Genomic DNA, 20,322 nt, shown 5'->3' on the forward strand with positions numbered 1-20,322 from the left:
TTCAGGCCCTAACGCATGTATCAGAGGCCTGCTACCCTTTACTGGATGGCTGTAGGAAAAATAGGCAGAAATGGCAATCCTTAGCTGAACAACAAGAGAAGAATCTGATTAATGGAGAAAGCAATCAAGCCAAACGGAACTGAGATGCCGATTTAAAAACCACAAGCTTAAGTTCACATAGAAGACAGTAATAGGGGAGTACTGCATTTTACTAAACACTGTATGGATTTGGATTATGTTTTGCCACTGCTGTATTATTTTTCCACATTTCAAGATATAGCATGACCATGTATATGTCAAGGTTATATAAAGATCATATATTTCTTTTATTACATCTGAGTGAGATCAAAAAAGATCTGCAAAGTTAGCTTATGCTACCCTATTCCACAAGAAGGTACGAGTGCAGTTACTCGACTGTCTCTGAGAGCCTATTACTTTATAGATGTATATAGTTGTTCAGTGATCATGTTGTGGCCAGTATCTTAAAGACTACTGCATTTCGCACCTTTTTTCCTCTTCCAGTTTTGCTGTGTTAGGTTGTAAAAGAAATGAGTGGTCTTGCCTCCTCTCTTCCCAGAGGCTGTGAAGAAAGATTGGGACTAACTCTGGGGAGCTTAATCCAGCATATACTATGCTGACTTCTTTCAGGAGACAGAACTGGGCTTTGAAGTGAAATAGCCCCAGAATTTGTGTACCCAGTAGCTTTTTCATATGTTAAGAATGTCTTAGCAAATGTCTTGCATTTGGATGAATTTTTTAAAACCCTGTGAATTACTAGGCAATGGAGGACTTAGGAGTTATGTGGTACAAGTGTCATAATTATCCATGGATAATGGAAATTGCTTGTTGTTGATTAAATACAACATAACTGACAGGCTGCCTTGGAAGACTGATTCCTATAGAAGTCTGCAGGAAGCGAAAAGAGAAATGGAAGTTAAACAAGATCATTTTTATATGGTTTTAACTTCATTTTTAAGTTGAATTTAACATCATCATAACCAACAAACTAAATCACAGGCAGGAAAAGTGGAAGAGAATGTGACTGCAAGAGATGAAATCCGAATCAGAATGATGCAGGAATGGCATACTGCCAGTGACCATCAAGGACCAGTGCTATTATGAAATGGCTATGACCACTTTGAAGAAAATTTTATGTTAATATCTTTTTAAAATCATTTTTAGCAGCACTAGTTAATGTTATAAATGATCCACCATGTCTTAAAGGAATATGAAAAAAGAATACTGAAAGCAAATATATATCAGAATGCTACAGGGATTTACCAAAAGTAAGAATTAATTAACTTGCACTAGGAAAAGAAGGCATTGATATTTATTCAAATGAAGACGAATCATAAAAATTGTTTTGAACTGATCATTGGGAACCAATTCAAGAAAATATGCATGTAAGACAATCCTAAAAGAGTAGTACAAAGAGAGTACAATTGCTTTGGCTGGGCAGGATTAAGAGATTAACGTCAGCAATCTAAGATTGGTTAGTGGTTAAGTATAACTTCAGCTACATAGAGACAGAAAATGTTGATTTATTTATTTTTTTATCTGTAGTAAGGACTCTAGTTAAAATCAAAAAAAGTATAACGTAAAGGTCATACACTTAGTATCATACTTGAAGGACAGGAGTTATTTTGTATCACAGTAATCCAGAAAATTCTTGTTGGAAACTGCAATAAATTTGTCTTCCCCGGAGACTATCAATCTCACCTCTAGTAGCTGGTTAGAAAGACACCGAAAACAACCTCTCTTTATGCATTTAAATAAGCAATACCAGCAGCTAACAAAAAATGAAGCAAGTGCTTCAAAATGTTCCACAAAAAATGTTCCATTTTCAAAAAACGTAGAATAATGTATTCTTACATTTTGCAGCATTTCTGCCAACCTGTATTATTTGGCACTGATTAAATCCCATCTCAAATTTCTCTAATGACTACCAATAACATATTATTGCAGCTGTATTTGAAAACTTTTTTTTTCTACAAAAGTATTTCTCCGATGGGGTTTTTGTTTTCTTTTTTTGGATTTTACAAGAAAGTATGGAATTCAACAGTAATTAAGAATTCTAGAGCTATTGTTATGCTGTGTTCCATATGTGTATTTATATGCATACACAGTACAATATATGTATGTAACAGGTCATAGACATGCTGAAAAATTACAGCATACTGCCCCCTCAGTCTCCCACCTCAAAAGAAATATAATGTTTTTAGGTACTTTTTGATAAATAGGAATCTTGCTTCAGGATTTGCATAGTCCTTGTATATTCTTTTCCTTGAATGTTTGAGATGCTGAACTATAATTATTATGTCAACTGAGGAAATACGTATTTAATATAAATATGAACAAAGTATATGTATATAAAGATGTATTCTTGCTGGTATGGTTGAGACTAGTAATTCATGGTGACAACACAGCAAATCAACTACGGTAGTATTACAGTGTAGTGATGTATCATTTACATTAAGGTTCCAGTATTATATTTCTTTGCTATATTGTGTGTTCAACAAAGCTTTATTATGATATATACTTGTAACTATTACAAAAGAATGCTGGATTCTTACCTTTGACTTGAAAAAAATGCACAAGTTGCATTTTTCAAAGGTTCACATAAAATGAACACAGTTATAGAGTATGTGCATATATTTAATTACATATTTGTACACACTTATCCCACAATCTCTTCCACTACAAAGATTGGAACATTCATAGAAATATAGTTCCTAGTAAATAAATCATTTAAATGTCACAATATACCTGTATCTGTATATATTTCTACAAAAACAAACCCTTTAACTACTGGTTATAGAATCTTAAGAGCATAGTTTGCTGTACTTTGTGAAAATTCAGAGAATAATCAAATTGCATATGTAGTGTTTCACTCTGCCTGAAGGCAAAGTCAAAGGGTGCTGGTTTTGTCTCATAGCTTTGTGTGGGCTGTTTGCAGGAAGTTTTATTTTATTTCATAGTGTAGATAGGTGACAATATGGATAAAATAAAAAAAAAGCCAGACTGTTTTTTGACTGAAATTCATTGCCTTCAGAATTTAAATCCAGCCATGCCGCTATCATAAATTTCATCATGAATTGTGTATCTGATTATTTTAGTCGGCTTTCAACCGTACTCTGCCCTAATTTACATTGTTTAGCTAAAGAAATCAAGCAGAAGATACAAGCAGAAACGGAGTTCAGCACTTTGTCAGTTCAGTCTTATGTCTGCTAAAGCTGTTGTGAACTTTGTTATTTAAGTCTTCGGGTAGAGAATTTGTCCCACTAATTTTTAATCCTAGTCTCAATTAAGACAAGTTATGATCCTACTTGTTCTCAGACATGCACATATATTCTTTTGAAGTCACTCCGCAGTGCAGGTTAATGCTTAAAATACACTTTTCTTTTTTTGTCCCCCTTCTGAAAAAGTACTTGTCATGTGTATTAACATATACAAAAATATTGATTAACCCTAGGTCTTCTAATTAAAAATAACAGTGAGGCTCTTAAGCTGCAGGTAGTACTTCTTTTCCCAGCAGGTTAGCCACACATCCAGTATTACCTGTGGAATATATAGGTTTTCTATTATCCACAAACGTTTTGTTTTTTTTTTTTTTTTTAAAAAAGAGACAAAAAACAATGTAAATTTGATTTTGGAGATGGAGTTGATTTTCAAGCAGTAGCAGTTTAAATTCAAGAGCAGATCACACTCAGATCTGTGCAGAATGCAAATGCAAGTGGGCTAGTGATAAAAGTGAATAATCTCTTCCATTGATAACTAGCTGATCTCTCTTTAGAAGAGAGGGCTGAAGCCTGATTTTATGCATCACTTTCTGCCAACTGGGTGCATGTAAAGGTAAGTTTTTGGACTCCAACCCAATGCATTTTATCTGGTAGTGGCATGAACTACCAGTTTCAGAGCAGTCTTATTCTTGCATAGGATTTTTCAGAATTACTGAGTAACTGACTGTGCAACTTATTATACAGAAAGATTATGACAAGTCAGATCTACCCCTTAAAATTAGGGGATGTTCCCGGAGTGAATTGGTTCGTGTCCCTCACAGTTAAGCATGAGAAAATAGCACTGAGTGTTGATGAAAAAAATGCCTCACACTTTTAAAGGTTTTACAGAGACCTAAGCTTTCAGGTAAATTTTTACATTAGCTTTAGTTAAGAGTCTTGACTCTGCAATGCTGTAGGTTGATCTTCACATCAAATCACACGCACTTTACATTCCACGAGGTTTCAGCTTTATTTCACACTCCCCTGCTCAGCATCTTCAGGGACTTGCACTAATTTGAGAGATAAGCTTGAACATTGGAGCTTGAATAAAAATCCGACTTTGGCCTGAGTATGAGAAATAACGAGGGCTGGACTTTTTGGGTTGGACTTTCACGGGAAGAAGAAACATCACAGAGTCCGGCCTGGTAATTGGTGGTGACACTTGCTAAATACAGCAAATTGTGACTTCAAGATCCTTTATCTTTGTCATTGCTAGATGAATGGAAATTGCATAGGAAAGTTTATTTTCCACATAAAGTTTGTTTCCATAGAGAAACTCATATCTAAGTACCACTGTTTGTAAATGTATATTTATGTGACAATGCTATATAATAGCTAGTTTCCACTAACTTTCACAGCATGAGTTTGTCATGCCGGGGCCTAAGGTATGCTCAAGTGTCCATTTAAAGTCAATTATGTAATTTCAGTTTACCTCAGTGGGAGTTGGCTTGAGCTCAGTGGGAGACTGGATAGAAGGTGAAGGAATGGGTCAAATCCACCTTTTCTACCCATAAAGAGGAACCAAACTCTTACCCTTGGTAACACCTGCCTCACCTGCTCTTTACTGTATTCAGCTATTGCTGCTGATGCCTGAGGTACCTTACAGATGTAACCAAAGTTAGAATTTGAGCCCTCTGTGTATTCACGTGGCAGACACATGCACGTGTCTCTTGAAGAATGTAGTGTGAAATGCACTGTAAATAGTTTTAATATACATTTCTATTATAGTTTAATAAAAATCTTAATCACCGTCACTAGCCACTGAGTTTGTCCACTTGTATTCTTTTATCTTAAAAATATTTGAACAAATATATAGTTTCTGGGCACAGTATTTTTGTACTAGGTTAATTGGGTTACTCTGTATATAATGTTCTGCCTTTAAGCAGTCTTCTGAATGTTATGTGTTCTCGCTTGCTTCTGTCCTGTGACTACTTAGTAAAACTAGTTATATTACTTAAGAGAACCATTAGTCCTTCTTAATTGTACAGCTGATAGCGAATATGAGAGTCACGTTATTTTTGATGGTCAAACTGCTGCTTAGTTGCTTCCTCATTCTTCTCTTTGTACTGTTCTCATGCTTTTTAAAATAAAAAGGACAACGTCAAATAATTTTTACTGTTTGTTAGCTAGCATTATTGAGGTTAAATTTTCAACACCTCACTGTTGCCTGATTCAAGACATCACTTCTGCAAATGTATATTTTATTGCATTTTTAATAACTTTTCTAGGGCCTAGAAATTCTGACAAGAACTTCACTATTAATATCAAGATACCTCTAACACAAGCACTACTTGACAGTGGGGTTTCTTTTAACAGCAAAAAATAATTTGCTGTTACTAACCACTAGAGAGCAGTGCAGCTACAATTGCTAGGAGCTGTCAGAAACCAGGTTAGTAGTAGGCAAATAAAACTGTTACACAGATCCATTTTCATCCTTTGTCCCTGGCTGTCAATTCCTAGGTAGCATATAAGAGAGATCGAAATAGTCAACCCAGTGACTTCCAACAAAACTGTGAAAATTTTATTCTTTACACCAAAAGCTGCATCATGTGCAAACTGCTGATCCCAGAAGTAAATCTAGACCGATGGGCTGCTTGGCACTGTTCTTTGGCTATTAGGTTCTCCACAGCAACACTTCTGGCTTGACTTTTTTTTTTAGCTCTAGGCAAAACCAACAAGTATGTACATCCCAGACAAACAACAGGCTCATTCAAAAAGTTATGAAGGGCCAGATTTAGTTCAGTACAAAACCCAAGCACTGTTTGCTCAAACCAACTGCAATTTTGTGAGTGCAACTGAACAACTGCCTGTGTATATCTACATATATCAAGTAACCATTTGCTGCTGGGACTCCAATCTTTCCACCCCGGTCACCAACTTAGGCATGCTCCTGCTTGGTGTTCACTGGCCTGCTGAATGAATTCATTTGGGAGAAATGGCACAGTTTTCAACAGGAATCCTGCAACACATTCCTTACCCAACCCAGAAAAGAATATCACCTTGAACTAGGGTATTTTGTTGAAGAGGTGAAAAAGAATATTAGACTTGGTCTTTCACATTTTGCACGGTGATGACCATTTTTAAACAAAGGGAAAAGATGATAGCCCCTTCTTCCACCTTATTTTTAGTAACAGTGGTGACAGCTGTTGCTGACATGCACCAGTAAAGTCTCACTATTTAAGATCTATACAGAGTAGTTCAAATTATGAGTTTGCTGCAGTAGTAAGTTCAGGATCTAAATTTATGGAATCTAGCAGCCATCAAGTTTTTCAGCCCTTCAGAGGAGAGTAGCATTTCTCAGCACTTATGGAGCCATAACTTTAGAACTTGAATTTCAGTTGAAAAATACCACAAGTTACAAACACAGTAATTTTTCACTTCAGTATACTCAATTCAAATTTTTTTTGCAATATTTGGCTGCGTGTATTTCCCCCAGTATTTCCAACACTCTATTTTACTTAACATGGAAATTTATTTTTACTTTTCCTGAGAGATTAAATTGTTCTTCAGACAGCTGTATTATTTTCTGTTCTGAATTTGTACTGTCAAATAAAAATAAAATCCTCTTTCCTGATGAAATATGAGGCTAAACAATTCAGCCTGCTATTGTCCTCCCAACAGTTCATAATGGCTGATAAATAGCTCTGTACTTTACATAGCTTTCTTTTCTTTAACATCATCAAAGATCTTTAACAAACACTGGGCGTAAAACACACGGTTAAATCATTCCACTAAGTTACACATGATTAGTTCACATACAAGCATTTTTTTTGAGCTTTTTTTTTTTGTAGTAGTAGTAGTAGTTGATCAAGTCACTGGCATATTATTTTATGACATAAATGGCTTTTTAATGTAAGGGAAGTTCAGTTCACAGATAAGTAGAGAGGTTAATTTGATCAAAGTCACACAAAATCTATTTCTTAGCTGGACGGAATTAAGATTTGGGTCCCAGTTCTGCTTTTAAATAAGACATGAAGAAAAGAATGTTTTGTGTTGAAGACATCTTTCCCTTTCATTACACAAATGCTTAATTACCTGAGCTGTGTAGGGTGCTCCCTTGCTATTATGCTGAGCTCAGAAAAAATCCTTATTTTACAGATTGAGATTAGATCCGAGTCACTAATCCAGATAATCACAATAATCTTTTGTGGAGTTTGGAGCTGTATCATAGTCAAGAGAAAAAGTGTACAATCAGCAAACAGCTATGTTGAAATGAACCAAAAGGCCAGTTCAGATTTTGGAGAAACTGAAAAGATAGGTGCAGACTGTCAACACAGTACACTGTTAGCTCATTAACTACTTCCCCAAATTTGGCTGCTACTAAGCATCTACCTGGAAAATACAGGATAAGAGTACTAAGATACATGTTTAAATCAAGCCTGACTCAAAGCCCTACAGGTCTACTGACATCAGTCTGTATGTGACAAGTGCCAAATGGCACTAATACTCAGAGATTTGTGTAACGTTTACTGGAGAAGCACGCTGTTATTTATATTGGCAATAGCTCAATATCACTTCCTCTTCATTATGACTAGGCCAGATTCTACTGTTCTAGGTAATCCTAGGACACATTTTAGGGTACACTAGTAGATGAAGGAAATAACAGAGTTAGTATTTCTTTAAGAAAACCTTGCATTTTGCTTCTAGATTATTTTTTTTTAACCTCGAGCTTATTGTGAAGAAGCCTTTGCACTTCAGATCTCTCCAGTAGTCAACTCTCAAAAACATGCAGCGCTTCATGGAACAGAGCCAGTACACACAAATTATAAAGGAGCATATACAGACACTTAGGAGTAAGTTTTAAGATCCACAGCCCACTATTAAATAATCAGACAGATGCATTCTATGCTCCGTGGAAATTTCTAAGTAATCTTCGAACGGTGAAGTTTCATGTTGAACAGGTTGCACAATCAGCAGTATCCAGATACTGCTTGAAACATTTGGGACCGGTCCTGTTTAGCATCTTCGCTGGTGACGCAGACAGTAGGATCGAGTGCACCCTCAGCAAGTTTGCCGATGACACCAAGCTGAGTGCTGTGGCTGACATGCAGGAGGGCAGGGTTGTCATCCAGAGGGACCTGGCAGGTGGGCCTGTGCAAACTTCATGAGGTTCAACGCCAAGGGCAAGGCCCGGCAGCTGGGCTGGGGCAATCCCAAGCATAAATACAGGCTGGGTCGAGAACGGATTGAGAGCAGCCCTGAGGAGAAGGACCTGGGGGTGTTGGTGGATGAGAAGCTCAACATGAACGGGCAAGGTGCACTTGCAGCCCTGAAAACCAACCGTATCCTGGGCTGCATCAAAAGCAGTTTGGATAGCAGGGCAAGGGAGGTGATTCTCTGCCTCTGCTTTGCTCTCGTGAGGCCCCACCTGGCCTCAGGATGATCAAAGGGCTGGAACACCTCTCCTGTGAAGACAGGCTGAGAGAGCTGGGGTTGTTCAGCCTGGAGAAGAGAAGGCTCTGGGGAAACCTTACAGCGGCCTTCCAGTACCTAAAGGGGCCTACTGGAAAGCTGGGGAGGGACTCTGTCAGGGAGTGTAGGGGTAGGACAAGGGGGAATGGCTTTAAACTACAGGAGGGTAGGTTTAGATTAGATATAAGGAAGAAATTATTTACTATGAGGGTGGTGAGGCACTGGCACAGGTTGCCCAGAAAAGCTGTGGATGTCCCATTCCTGGAGGTGTTCAAGGCCAGGCTGGACGAAGCCTTGGCCAACCTTATCTAGTGGGTGGCATCCCTGCCCATGGCAGGGGGGTTGGACTAGATGATCTTTAAGGTCCCTTCCAACCCAAACCATTCTGTGATTCTACAAAACAAACAAACCAAAAGCCTACAACAACAACAAAACCAAACCAAAACAAAAACAAACTTAGCAAATGGGCAGGTGGAATCGGACAAAAGCTAGTTTGAGTATGATCTAATCCTGCTGCAGCACAACATCCAGTTACAATACATACTTGGAAATCGTTTATGGAAGAGATGGCATTAGTCAAGCTACATTGAACTCCTTATTGCTAAGCCACCCATAAGTTATCCTAAGGTTGGCTTTATTGACATAGAATTATGTTTACTATAGCCATATAAATATAAGTATTGTGGTTTAAATTCTCAGTCAAACTTCGTGACAAGCGATCTAGATGCAATTAAACGACGTCAATGCCCAGCTATCCTTGCTATCCATTCACAGACATTTAGAAGATTCCTGTAATAGAAAACATGCAGAAACACTGCCAAATCAGTTCCCAATTACCTGACAGACATCAGTTCATCTGCATCATTTTAACAGGTATGAACAGACTCATATCTTTCTTAATATATATATATAACAACATTATATATAATAATATTTATATAAGTATATTACTTTTACGCTGGCCCCAAGCCAGTACCACTCTGTGGTAAAGCAGAGTTTTATTGTCCTTGCTAATTTTAGGCTGAACAACTTTAAGACAAGCCACTAAACAATAAATGGGATAGAGGAATGCAACCCACTGCAAAAGCATTTTTGCCACCCTGATCTTTGGAATCGCATTCTGAATTATCTTCATAATACAGCTTGATGTGTTTATCAGAGACGGGCATGATGAGATTGGCAAAGCAGTATAAGTTAATCATTGATTTCCATCCACCTCATTTAAAGATCAAACTTCAAAGTTAAGTTTGCCTTTTTCTAGTGTCCTACAGTTGGCAAACTGACTAAAGCCACAAATACAAGAATCCACACCTTTAGCTTTCAAGACTTTCATGCAACCAGCAATACTAAACAGATTTTTCAATGCAGCATCTAAACAAAAACTGTAGTTTTGAAATCTGCACAAGGAAAAGCTAGAAGAAGGGGAAAAAAAAAAGGGGGGATAGTGAGATATTCCAACATTAAAAAAAAAATCTACAAAAACAATCTTAGTTATAATTTTAGAAGAGAAAAGAAAGCTTTTGCAGGAACTCAACTCTGAAATGTACATAGCGTCATTCTTTTACATATAAGAAATCTGAAGTCAGATTGTAGCGTGTTAATAGTCCTAAGTAACTCATAAAGTGTGAGTTAAATCTCATAAAAATGCAGCTGCTGGTTCTGACACTGACATTCCACCACACCTCGGGAAGAACAGCTCCTTGTGCCATCAGTGCACACCAGCGGAGGGACCCCATATACTCATAAATATCAACCACCTGTGAGGTTCTTGCTTAACTAACACAGCCGTGGGGCTGATCTGAAGAGGATCCTAAGGATTCATACTCAGTGAAAAGAAACGCTAAGGAAGGGAAAATGGGGAAGAAATGAAGCAACAGGCTGTTAACGGAAAATTCAGGACCAACCAATTGCTGCTCCTATGGTGAAAAGGTTTAGAGCTGGCTGCTTAGCCTGACTTCTGAGGGAGGCCACAGAATCACAAGTGGGGAGAGGCAAACTGTGAGATAACTGACAGGAAAAGCACATCTGAGAGAAGTTCCTGCTAGTTTAGGATTCACTCCAGAAGACCCGCTCTCTTTTTCAAGGTTCAAGAGAATTGCTGGACTAAGTTGGATGCAGAAATTCATACCTAATTTGTGGAACATCACTACTCTGAGTTTTGTTTTCAGAGCTTAAGAAGATGGTTTAAATGAGAAGAGCAATCAGCAATGATAATTTTGTTTAAATACATAGAAGATTACTTCAGATATTTTAACATTTCTTAAATGAAATTAATCACCAGGTTCTTGGAGAGAATACAGAACCCACCTAAAAGTTAGAAAAGCTCTCTTGAAGCGCTCAATAAGCAGTAGTTTCCTATTTGTTAGATTTCATATGGACCTGAAACAATGTGAATTAGAGACCTGTTGCCATTATTTAAATCATAGAATCATACAATCATTAAGGTTGGAAAAGACCTTCAAGATCATCTGGTCCAACCATCACCCTACTACCAATCTCATCACTAAACCATGTCCCTAAGCACTTAATAAAGTACTTTGAAAGTATCTATCTTTAAAAAAAAAAAAATCCCAAAAAGTATTTCAATCTTTTCATATAAAAAATGCTCTATGCTATACATATGCACAAAAATTATGTATACATACTCTTCTACATTGAACTGCTGCACAGCCTCAGTTATTTTACTGGATTCAAGACAAGTGACTACACCACTGACAGAAAGAACATTTCTGCAAAGACTATAAAAAAGGGAGACTGTAAATCTGGTGAACTATAACCTGACATCATATTTTTGTTTACGCCTATGTACTACATAAATAATATAGATCGACAATGATAACTACAAAGGTCAAGAGATACTCCAATGCAATAAAAAAGAAGAAATAATCCAACTTAAAAACAGACACTCATCTTGGCCATTTTTGGAGCTGGCTGAAGAGTAAGATGGGTGTCCATGAGTAGCACAGCACTGGGCACGGGCTGTGATATTCTTTGAGACATCAAGTTGGGTTTTAGCAGGGTGCTAATACAACTACACATCTCCAACCTTAGAACTGGTTGATTTTTACCCAGTTCCAATCTCCAGACTAGCAGGTGTATATTTCCCTAAGTCAAATGACAGGATTATAAGAAGAAGGAAAGGGAGAGAAGAGGTAGCTGTTACAGGAAGAATGGCAGACTCTGCTTCTCCTTAGTCTTAGAGAGAATAAAAAGGCATTTATAAGATGAAAGACTGTGGCTACAAGGGATGGGAACTACAGTAGCTGGAACAGAGGAAGATGAGTGGACAAGCTGCAGCCTGAAGAGGACCCATGTCCACCACCCCAATCCTTGCCACTTGTGGGTAAACCTTCTCATGCAGAAAAGGGGTATGTCTGGGGGTTTCTGCTCTCCCCCAGATGCAGAACCCCTGGGGGTACAGCAACCTCCCAGGAACCATGCATTTGGCATATGACATTAGCATTGGTTTCAAAATGAAGCTGACTGGAGGGAAAAAACACAGTGTTCTGGTAACTAGCAAGTATCACTGGGTTGCACCTCAGTAAAACCTCTTGCTGCAGTCTGGAATCCACAGGTGGACAAGATTATGATAACATGGGGCTCTTAAAATTCATTAAGCAGAGCACAACCCCATCACCTGTGTGCTAAGCAAAATTCAGTTCAGCATTCAGGATTTACGTTTTGAAGCTAATAGACAGTAAAGCTAATGCCATCCATAAGAACAGCGTAATTATAATCCTAAATTTGCCACAGACAGATTTGGTACAGGCAAACTTGCTCGGTTTTAAGAAGAGCTATTGTGTGGGGAAGAAGCAGCTAGGTAAGGGTAGGCTCAAGTTCAGCATTATTCCTAAACAGACAAAACCTGGGACCTATGGAAATCAACCACATCAGGTATATTCACTTTGTGGCATCTTTTTCTGGTGTAGGAATGGGTAAAACACATAGCATTCACTGAGCATGTTATAATATAGACAATCTTTAGAAACTGCTCAGAATTTAAACTGAGTGAGCACATGAATACAGAATATCATCACAATTTTCATAGCTCAGCACTAGACAAGAAGAAAGTGAATAGTTTTCTGAAACTGCAGACACTCAGTAAATTCTCCACCCAATGTTTATTATGTAGAGTAGAACAGACTTCTGCCAATAGACAAGGTAGAGATTTGTGTTTGGTTTGTTGGGTAAACAGAGTTTCTCCAGCTGTATAGAGACTCTCCCTCAAGCGTGATGTTCTATACACCAGAGAGAGAAAATGTCAGTAAACTTTCTTAGCCTAATCATTACTTTCACTAGATAAACAATTTTTACTACAAGTCAAATAAGATGAAAAAAAAATGAATGGATTAATGATTGTTTATAAAGAAGTATAATAAAGATATTACCATCATTTTGGGCAATAAGGGAGAGATTCAGCAAGCAGTCTGGTCACGATTTGAAAATTTGATTAAACTACAGTAAACCTCTCCCTGACAAGATCAGCGCAACAGTTGAGCTTTAGCCAGCCACATCATCATGTAAATTGCTTTCATGATAAGCCAGTTTATAAATTCTCTTTGCAAAGCTCGGCTACTTCACGGAAGTCCTCCTACAGACAGAAAGATGGCATTTAATGGTGCTTGGAAAATAGACAGAAATGAAAATTATGAAAAATTCATGGAGACCATGGGTAAGCCTTACTTTTCCAATGCCTTCTAAATGCTTGATATTGCTATGGCTGACTCCAAACTCAAGCTTTCGGTGCACTACCTTCTGGCTAACTTGTCTTTTGCTGTTTGCTACTCTGTCCTAGTACACTGTCCTGCATTTATTTCCAAAAGATTCTATAGAGAGGGGAAAAGATTCTACAGAGAGGTAGAAAAAGATTCTGATTTTAATTACATTATCTTAAACAATCCAGCTAATTCCAGTAGAGTTATTTCAGCAGAACAATCTCTAGGACTTCTAAGATTACATTCGTGAAAAATGCTCAGAGAATTTGAATGATAAACTCTAAACAGAATTCTATACCAGGAATATTATTTTGATAACATAAAACTGGTTTAAAAATTAGGGAGGAAGGAAACCATTTATCTTCAATTTTACAGAACACGCATGATTCAAGTCATTTTAACATGTGGATGCTTACTTTAAGCTTGTACAAATTGCCTGTAATATGGATATAAACAACTATTCCAGTTGGCTAGTGGTTTGTATTATATCTGTACTACTGAACGCTGCCTCAGTAAAAGGTGGAGAAGAATAAAAATCTGGGTCAGAATGCTGGGCTAAGCTCAGCTGACCACATAAATGTCACGACAAAGATACAAATATGATGTTCTCTTTTGTGTTTTTTTTTTCCTGATTTATGTTAATTGATTTTTCCAGGTGTTAACATTATGAAAAGGAAGTTAGGAGCCCATGATAATCTGAAGATCACTATTCAACAAGACGGAAACAAATTTCTTGTCAAAGAATCAAGCAACTTCCGTACCATTGATATTGAATTCACTCTGGGAGTCAGCTTTGAATACAGTCTGGCAGATGGGACTGAACTTACTGTAAGATACTTTTTATATGATTATATATTTATTATATAGTAACAACTTTCTGAAGTACAATTTCAGGATTAATGACCTGTTTTCCTAGGTTCTAATTTAAATTTGACTTTTAAAGTCTGACTGTCCAGGAATGCCTGCAGCACATATACAAGATCACAAGTTAGTCTTAACTATTAATGGCTTAACACTGTAACAGGAAGCTCAGTGTTCTGTACAGTGCCCCAAAAGTAGAGTATCCAGCAATCTTCACATGCAGGAACCCAGGCACGTGCAATTTCGTATTTTATAATACTCAAGTACACCACCTAGAGTGTAGTGAGGGTATTGTAAGAAATTAACTATACAGAGAAAAGGTAAAATCAACTAAGCACTAAAAAAATTTAGTTTGACAAATAGGGAATTAAATAAACTATTAGTTTTATTAATATTTCATTTTTATAGCCTGTCCAACTATGTCATAAAAACTTGATTATACTGTTTTAATCTCTGCTCACCTTAAAGCACTCCTGCAGTCTTTAAATCAAATCAGATATCAGATATATATAAATCAAATCAAAATAAACACAGAATGCTGTGTTTATTGTAATATATATATATATTTCCCATCATAGGGTTCTTGGAATATGGAAGGAAACAAACTTGTAGGAACATTTACAAGAAAAGATAATGGAAAGGCACTCACAGCATACAGAGAAATCGTCGGTGATGAGCTCGTTCAGGTGAGTTAAGCAGTCACTTATGTGCAACTTAAACACATAACAACCTGAAAATAAGCTCATGTTCAGAGCTGTTTCGACAGTAGAAAGTATTTTCTTCAAGCCAAGTAACCTAATTTATCTTCAGTTAAAATCCTCAAGTCTAGTAATATATTAAAATTTAAAACTATAAAATAAAACTTTAAAATACGTGTTTTTTTTCCTACCCATGTAAACTGTATCTTATCAACACATTCTGACATCTCTGAATACAAGCTATATATAGAAGGTACATACATACTACATATATAGCGTACATAGTATATATACGGTATATATATAAGTATACATATACCTACTTTAGTGTGAGGGCCCTTTTCTGACTTCTAAAAGCGTTACTGCAGGAGCTCATACAGGATAATGTACTCAAGTGCCTGATAAATGCCCTTTTCAAACGACGGAAGGGGAAGCTCGAGACAAATGGGAAATGCCTCACTGATCTGCAGTAAAGCCAGAGACTGAAGTGAATCACAATGTTTCAGGATCCCTTCCACTAGCTGGACACAAACTTCTTAAAAATAAATAACCAGGTGTGAGATCTGAGACCAAAATCATACAGTCTAAAATTCCACATTTCTAAAAAAAAAAAAAAAAAAAAGGCACTTGTTTAGAAATTTTATTGGGAATACAGCTCTTCAACACCTTGGTGTTTTTTTGTTTGTTTGTTTTGTTTTGTTTTAAGCCTCCAAAAATTGTTCAAATGTTTGCATGGGGAATTTATGGCTATTGTCAATAGGCTGCTTTCCTTACGTTCCTTTCCTCAGAGCCCTTACGAGGTCCTGTAGGCCCCACAATTAATTAAACTGCCTTTGCTGTTTCTCAATAGAATCTGTGAAATGAGATTTTATGAAAGCAGTCACTGATTTTTCTTCTTAATTTCTGAACAGACCTATGTGTATGAAGGAGTTGAAGCCAAGAGATTCTTCAAAAAGTGCTAAATTCTTCACCCAGAACAGCACTAGAACTGAAATCCAATGATAAAAGGCCATTTTTCTACATATACCCTGTTGTTTTTCCTTTTATCCCCTCACAGCACCTAAAAAGTTGTGATCACTTACTGCTACTGAAAACGTTTGTTTACATTTAGTGTTTTGCCTTGAATAAACAAAATTCTATTACAATTTGAAACAAATGCTAAAGTGTTATTTGTATGAAGTCCTACCTGACTGTAAAAGGCTGGCAAAATTATATTCTATAATCAGAACCTAAATATTTTTGCACTGGTTTTTAAATGGTGACTTAGTTTCCTTACCATTATATTTATATTGATTAAAGGTTTCTCTGTGTACTGAGAATTGTGTAATAAGGATGGTAAAACTTACAAGAAACCTGGGAACCCCCAAGTCTCGAAAACTCTTATATGTAAATATAAATGCACAATAAATAAAAATATGGTCAGATAACACCTCTCACTTTGATGGTTCAAATGATATCTCTGATGCCTTGCTGATATCAATAGGAGTAATATCAAGCACTTGCTGATGATATACAGATATCTCACATAAAGCAGTTTCACTATATTTGTTTTTTAAAGTGTGGACATGCTTTTAAAACATACAGATTTGGAATTGTTCCAATACATTAGGGCTCAAAATCATTCTGTGTCAGGAAGAATGTCAGAAACTTTTTTTCAGGACATGAATAAAAATATTCAAGGTATCTTACCACGATAAAGAATGATTTCAGACAAAGCTGGCTTCAAGTAAGTACTGGTGCTTCTGATGGGTGACAAATACGTGTACCACGTTCTGCTCACATCACTCAGTCTGTAACTGCTGATTTCACCCCAGACTCAACTCCCTCGAGTCGCACTATTTCCTAGGGTTGGCAATAAAAATGTCTCTTGAGGGCCAGCTTTAGTCTAGATCTGCTGTGTCCCCATAACTAAGCCTCCCAGTGGCAATCCAGTCCTTGTCCCCGTGTCTGAAGGGCACCTTCTTCCAGCCCTGCGTGGTCACTGACACAGCAGCAGAACACACCTGGGTGCTGCGGACACTTCTGTCCTGCAGCAAACATGCCCCAGGACTCTCTGCTTGTTTCTGAGCTCTTTACACCTTCCTCCTTCTGCTGTCACAGTGAGAAAAAGGCTGATCCACGCAAGGGCCTAGCTAAAAGGTTATACCTCCACGGGGACCTGAGGACAGCCCCGAGCTCTAACCCACAGCACGAGTGCAGCTGTAGTCTCTTACAGCACGTCAGCACACAATTGCCTGAGGATGGGAAGCAGCTGAATAGCCTTCTGCCGTCTGCTTATTCATATGCTGCTGGAGCTCCTGGTTTCAAATATCATTTCTTAACGGGCACATTTACACTTCTAATTCTTTGCTTGTTTGTTTGTTTGTTTTCTAATTCCTCTCGAAAATTATTCCACTGTTTTCTTGGCTCTCTTGGCTGTTTTTTTGCTGGGTAGAAAAGAGAATGTTCTTTCTTCAGGTATTTCTACAGCTAAAGCCTCTCCAGCCTATGCTTTTGTAGTCTTAAGGGTCTCAGAGCTCCCTCTAATGGCAAAAGGCTCTCATGACGCCAACTGGATTCGATTTCAGATTAGGGAGCACCATCCTTCGTCAAAACAATTCGGATTTTCTCCAGTCCCCAATATTGATTGTAAGAGATGTAAGATTGGAGAGCAAATGTACGAAAAGCTAAACAAAAGTACAGGATAATTACTAGGTAGGGTTTTTGTTTGTTTGTTTTTGTTTTGTTGTTGTTGTGGGGGGTATTTTTTTAAGTATTTGAGAAATTATTTTAGCAAATTCTAGATTACATACAAGGCCATTAACTGAATGGTACATTGATAGGAAGGAAGGGTGTGAGAAGCAACCTGAAGATATAAGTTTAAAAGTGTTCAACAACCTCATATACTTCAGACAGATGCAGGTGGCAGCTGTACTTGAAAAATAAGGAAAAAACAGTAAGATTCAGTCTCTAATACCTGAGGTAGGATCGACTACTGTATTCTGCACATAGCATTGCTTTTACTCTTGATGCAGGCTAAAAGTGGTTAATAGCTCCAATGAAGATGCTTTTGTTTAGTATAATCACTAATTTCTAGTTACTCTTCTAGACAAAATGAAAAAAATTGCACTCCTTCCAACTCCGAGTGAATTGGCATGTTTGTCAGATGGCAGTACAGGCTGTGCAGCTTCGTTTCTTTGAATTTTTTTATGCAGTTGCATGCTGTGTAAAGCCCCCAGTGTGCATGAATTTCTCCACGATGGTTTAAGGCGTACAAGCTGCAACCAGCTTCCAAGCACGTATCTTAAAACAACTTCCAGTTTCGCTGGGTATCTTCCCACCAAGATTTCCTAGAGGAGCCTTCAGTTTGCTCCAGCAAGCCACCCGCCCTCCACGAAGCTGACCCAGCAAGTGGGGAATGTTTATTTCCACACAAGTCCCTGTGCAGACTGACCGGAGCAGCCCTGGTACTTTGGCAGAAGTGCCCGCCACGGGCTGACGGAGGCTCCCGCCGCGGGAGCTCCCTGCCAACGGCCACCAACGGTCACCAACCGCCACCAACGGTCACCACCCCCCGTCACGTGACGCGCCAGCCCATCCCTCGGGTGTGGCCGCGCGGGGGCGTGGCGGCGGGGACGTGCGCTCGCTTCCCATTGGCTCCGCACGCGGAAGGGCTGCAGGCGCCTGCGCGCTGGGCACCGCCCCCGGCCCTTCCCGGAGCGGCGCGACAAGATGGCGGCGGCGGCGGCGGTGTCGCGGCGCCGGGAGCAGGCGGAGAGGGAGGCGGAGCGGGACGCGACGGCGGTGCCGGCGCCGGCGCTGTCGGGGCAGTCGTACTGGCTGGACCTGTGGCTCTTCGTCCTCTTCGACCTGGCGCTCTTCGTGCTCATCTACCTGCTGCCCTGAGGTCGGGGGGGCCGCGGGGCGGGCCGGGGGTGCTGAGCCGAGCCCGTGCCGCGGGGAGCCCCTGACCCGGCGTCTCTGTGCCCCGCAGGGCCGCGGCCCCGGCGCTCGGCGCCTCACGGAGAGCAGCGGGACCCGCCCGGCAGGAGGCGGCCGTGGGGACGCCGCCGCTCGCACCTGGGGACCTCCGCCTGAGGCGGGAGCCGCGCCCGCCCTGCCCCGCGCTGTGCCTTCGGAGTCCGCGGGACGGCTCGGCTGCGCCTTGGCCGTTTGTGCCTGAATATTTATGATGCATACGTGAAAATGTGTATTCTTTGTAAAAAAGCGACCGAGAGGACAGACGATATTGACAATAAAACGCAGCTCACACAGAGACGGGAATTGTAACTCGGGCCTTATTGCTTGAAAGACGAAACATACCTCTGCTGTTGTACTTTGGAGAAGTTGAGCGTGCTAGTATGTTGTTACCCCTGTTTGCCTGTTGTACCATTCTCTCTTTGTACCACAGCGTGTAGGAGATTCGTGCTTCAGCAGTTTCTGAGCTTTCTGGAACGTGGCAGCGGGTAGCAGTGGGTGCTGTCTGAGCACCCACTGACTGAGTCAGTTCTGAGCACCTTGCTATGAACAGTGAAGGAGGGAGCTTACGAGAAGAGCCTTCCTAGGCAGGTTACATGTGAAGTACGCGCCTCCCTACGTCTGTGAGCAGCTGTAAATAGTACCAGCCCTTCAACTTCCACGTGCCCCATCAAAATTTGGTGTCTCTGACTATAACGAGGCCTTCAAAACAATGTTACGTTAAGGAATATCTCATGTGCTCAGGAGAAAGAAAAGGAAGCTGAGTACACAGAGTAAGATTTTTACCAGATAATCAGGTTTTGAGAAAGAAAGTCTTTAACTATGGGTGGAAGCAGTTCAGTTGCCTTGTGTATTTTTCCCTTGTAAATACCCTTAATTGTGAGAAGTATATATATTTTTTTTCCCAGGAATAAATACAAAATATAACTGGACTTCAGAGACTCAAGGATTCCAGCATCCTCTAACACATTGAGAAGAGGCTGCTATCAGGTTAAATAGGTTTCAGGTCATGGAAGTGGGTACACATTTTTTTTCTTTTTTTTTTATTCGTAAACAATTCTTCAGTTGACAGTAGCTTCAATTATATATCAGGTTTGTGTGTTCAGAAGGGAGCTTAAAGCTTTATACCTGTATCTGCTAATATTTATGACATGGGTTGGTAGTACCTATGAACAAGTGGTTTCAGCATTCCTGATTCGGGCTAGAAAAAAGCTGAACGATGATTGCATTCTCACACAGAGGAAAATTGTTTTTTAACTTTTATTTCAAATGAGCCTATTAAAGAGACAAGTTCGCTACTGTTTTTTCCCCCAACATGATTTCACAGTGAAATCTCAAGGGAACTACTTCCTACTTTCCTACTAAGGAAGCACTGTAATCCCTGTAATGTTCCATTTCTCT

The 20,322-nt window shown here is 39.1% G+C and overlaps 2 protein-coding genes and 1 long non-coding RNA gene across 14 annotated transcripts in view; 2 read left to right on the plus strand and 1 right to left on the minus strand.

Annotated features, from left to right (window-relative positions):
• Window positions 1-5,387, plus strand: part of PDE5A (phosphodiesterase 5A) — a 135,616-nt gene extending 130,229 nt beyond the window's left edge. For all 9 annotated transcript variants that reach the window (XM_083835964.1, XM_083835962.1, XM_083835966.1 and 6 more), the window contains one exon: window positions 6-5,387. In XM_083835964.1, coding sequence (XP_083692090.1) covers window positions 6-143 — 138 coding nt within the window. In that variant the 3' untranslated portion in view covers window positions 144-5,387. The remainder of the gene's footprint in view (window positions 1-5) is intronic.
• Window positions 3,595-15,868, minus strand: LOC310899541. Its single transcript, XR_014584374.1, has 3 exons — window positions 15,288-15,868; window positions 14,916-14,996; window positions 3,595-9,479 (listed from the first exon to the last, which is right to left on the minus strand). It is a non-coding gene; the product is annotated as an uncharacterized lncRNA (long non-coding RNA).
• FABP2 (fatty acid binding protein 2) lies at window positions 9,457-19,230 on the plus strand. 4 transcript variants are annotated; one of them, XM_083835976.1, is made up of 6 exons: window positions 9,457-9,563; window positions 13,258-13,362; window positions 14,061-14,233; window positions 14,845-14,952; window positions 15,876-18,850; window positions 18,938-19,230. In XM_083835976.1, the coding sequence occupies exons 1-5, from the start codon at window positions 9,494-9,496 to the stop codon at window positions 15,924-15,926; spliced, it is 507 nt and encodes a 168-aa protein (XP_083692102.1). In that variant the 5' UTR covers window positions 9,457-9,493; the 3' UTR covers window positions 15,927-18,850; window positions 18,938-19,230. The 4 variants fall into 4 exon arrangements, with proteins under 4 accessions (XP_083692102.1, XP_083692101.1, XP_083692103.1 ...); XM_083835975.1 differs by lacking the exon at window positions 9,457-9,563 and adding an exon at window positions 9,574-12,851; XM_083835977.1 differs by lacking the exon at window positions 9,457-9,563 and adding an exon at window positions 9,576-12,029.
• Window positions 19,231-20,322: the final 1,092 nt, after the last annotated feature.

Source organism: Anser anser, assembly GCF_964211835.1.
Source record: "Anser anser genome assembly, chromosome: 4".
Lineage (NCBI taxonomy): Eukaryota > Metazoa > Chordata > Aves > Anseriformes > Anatidae > Anser > Anser anser.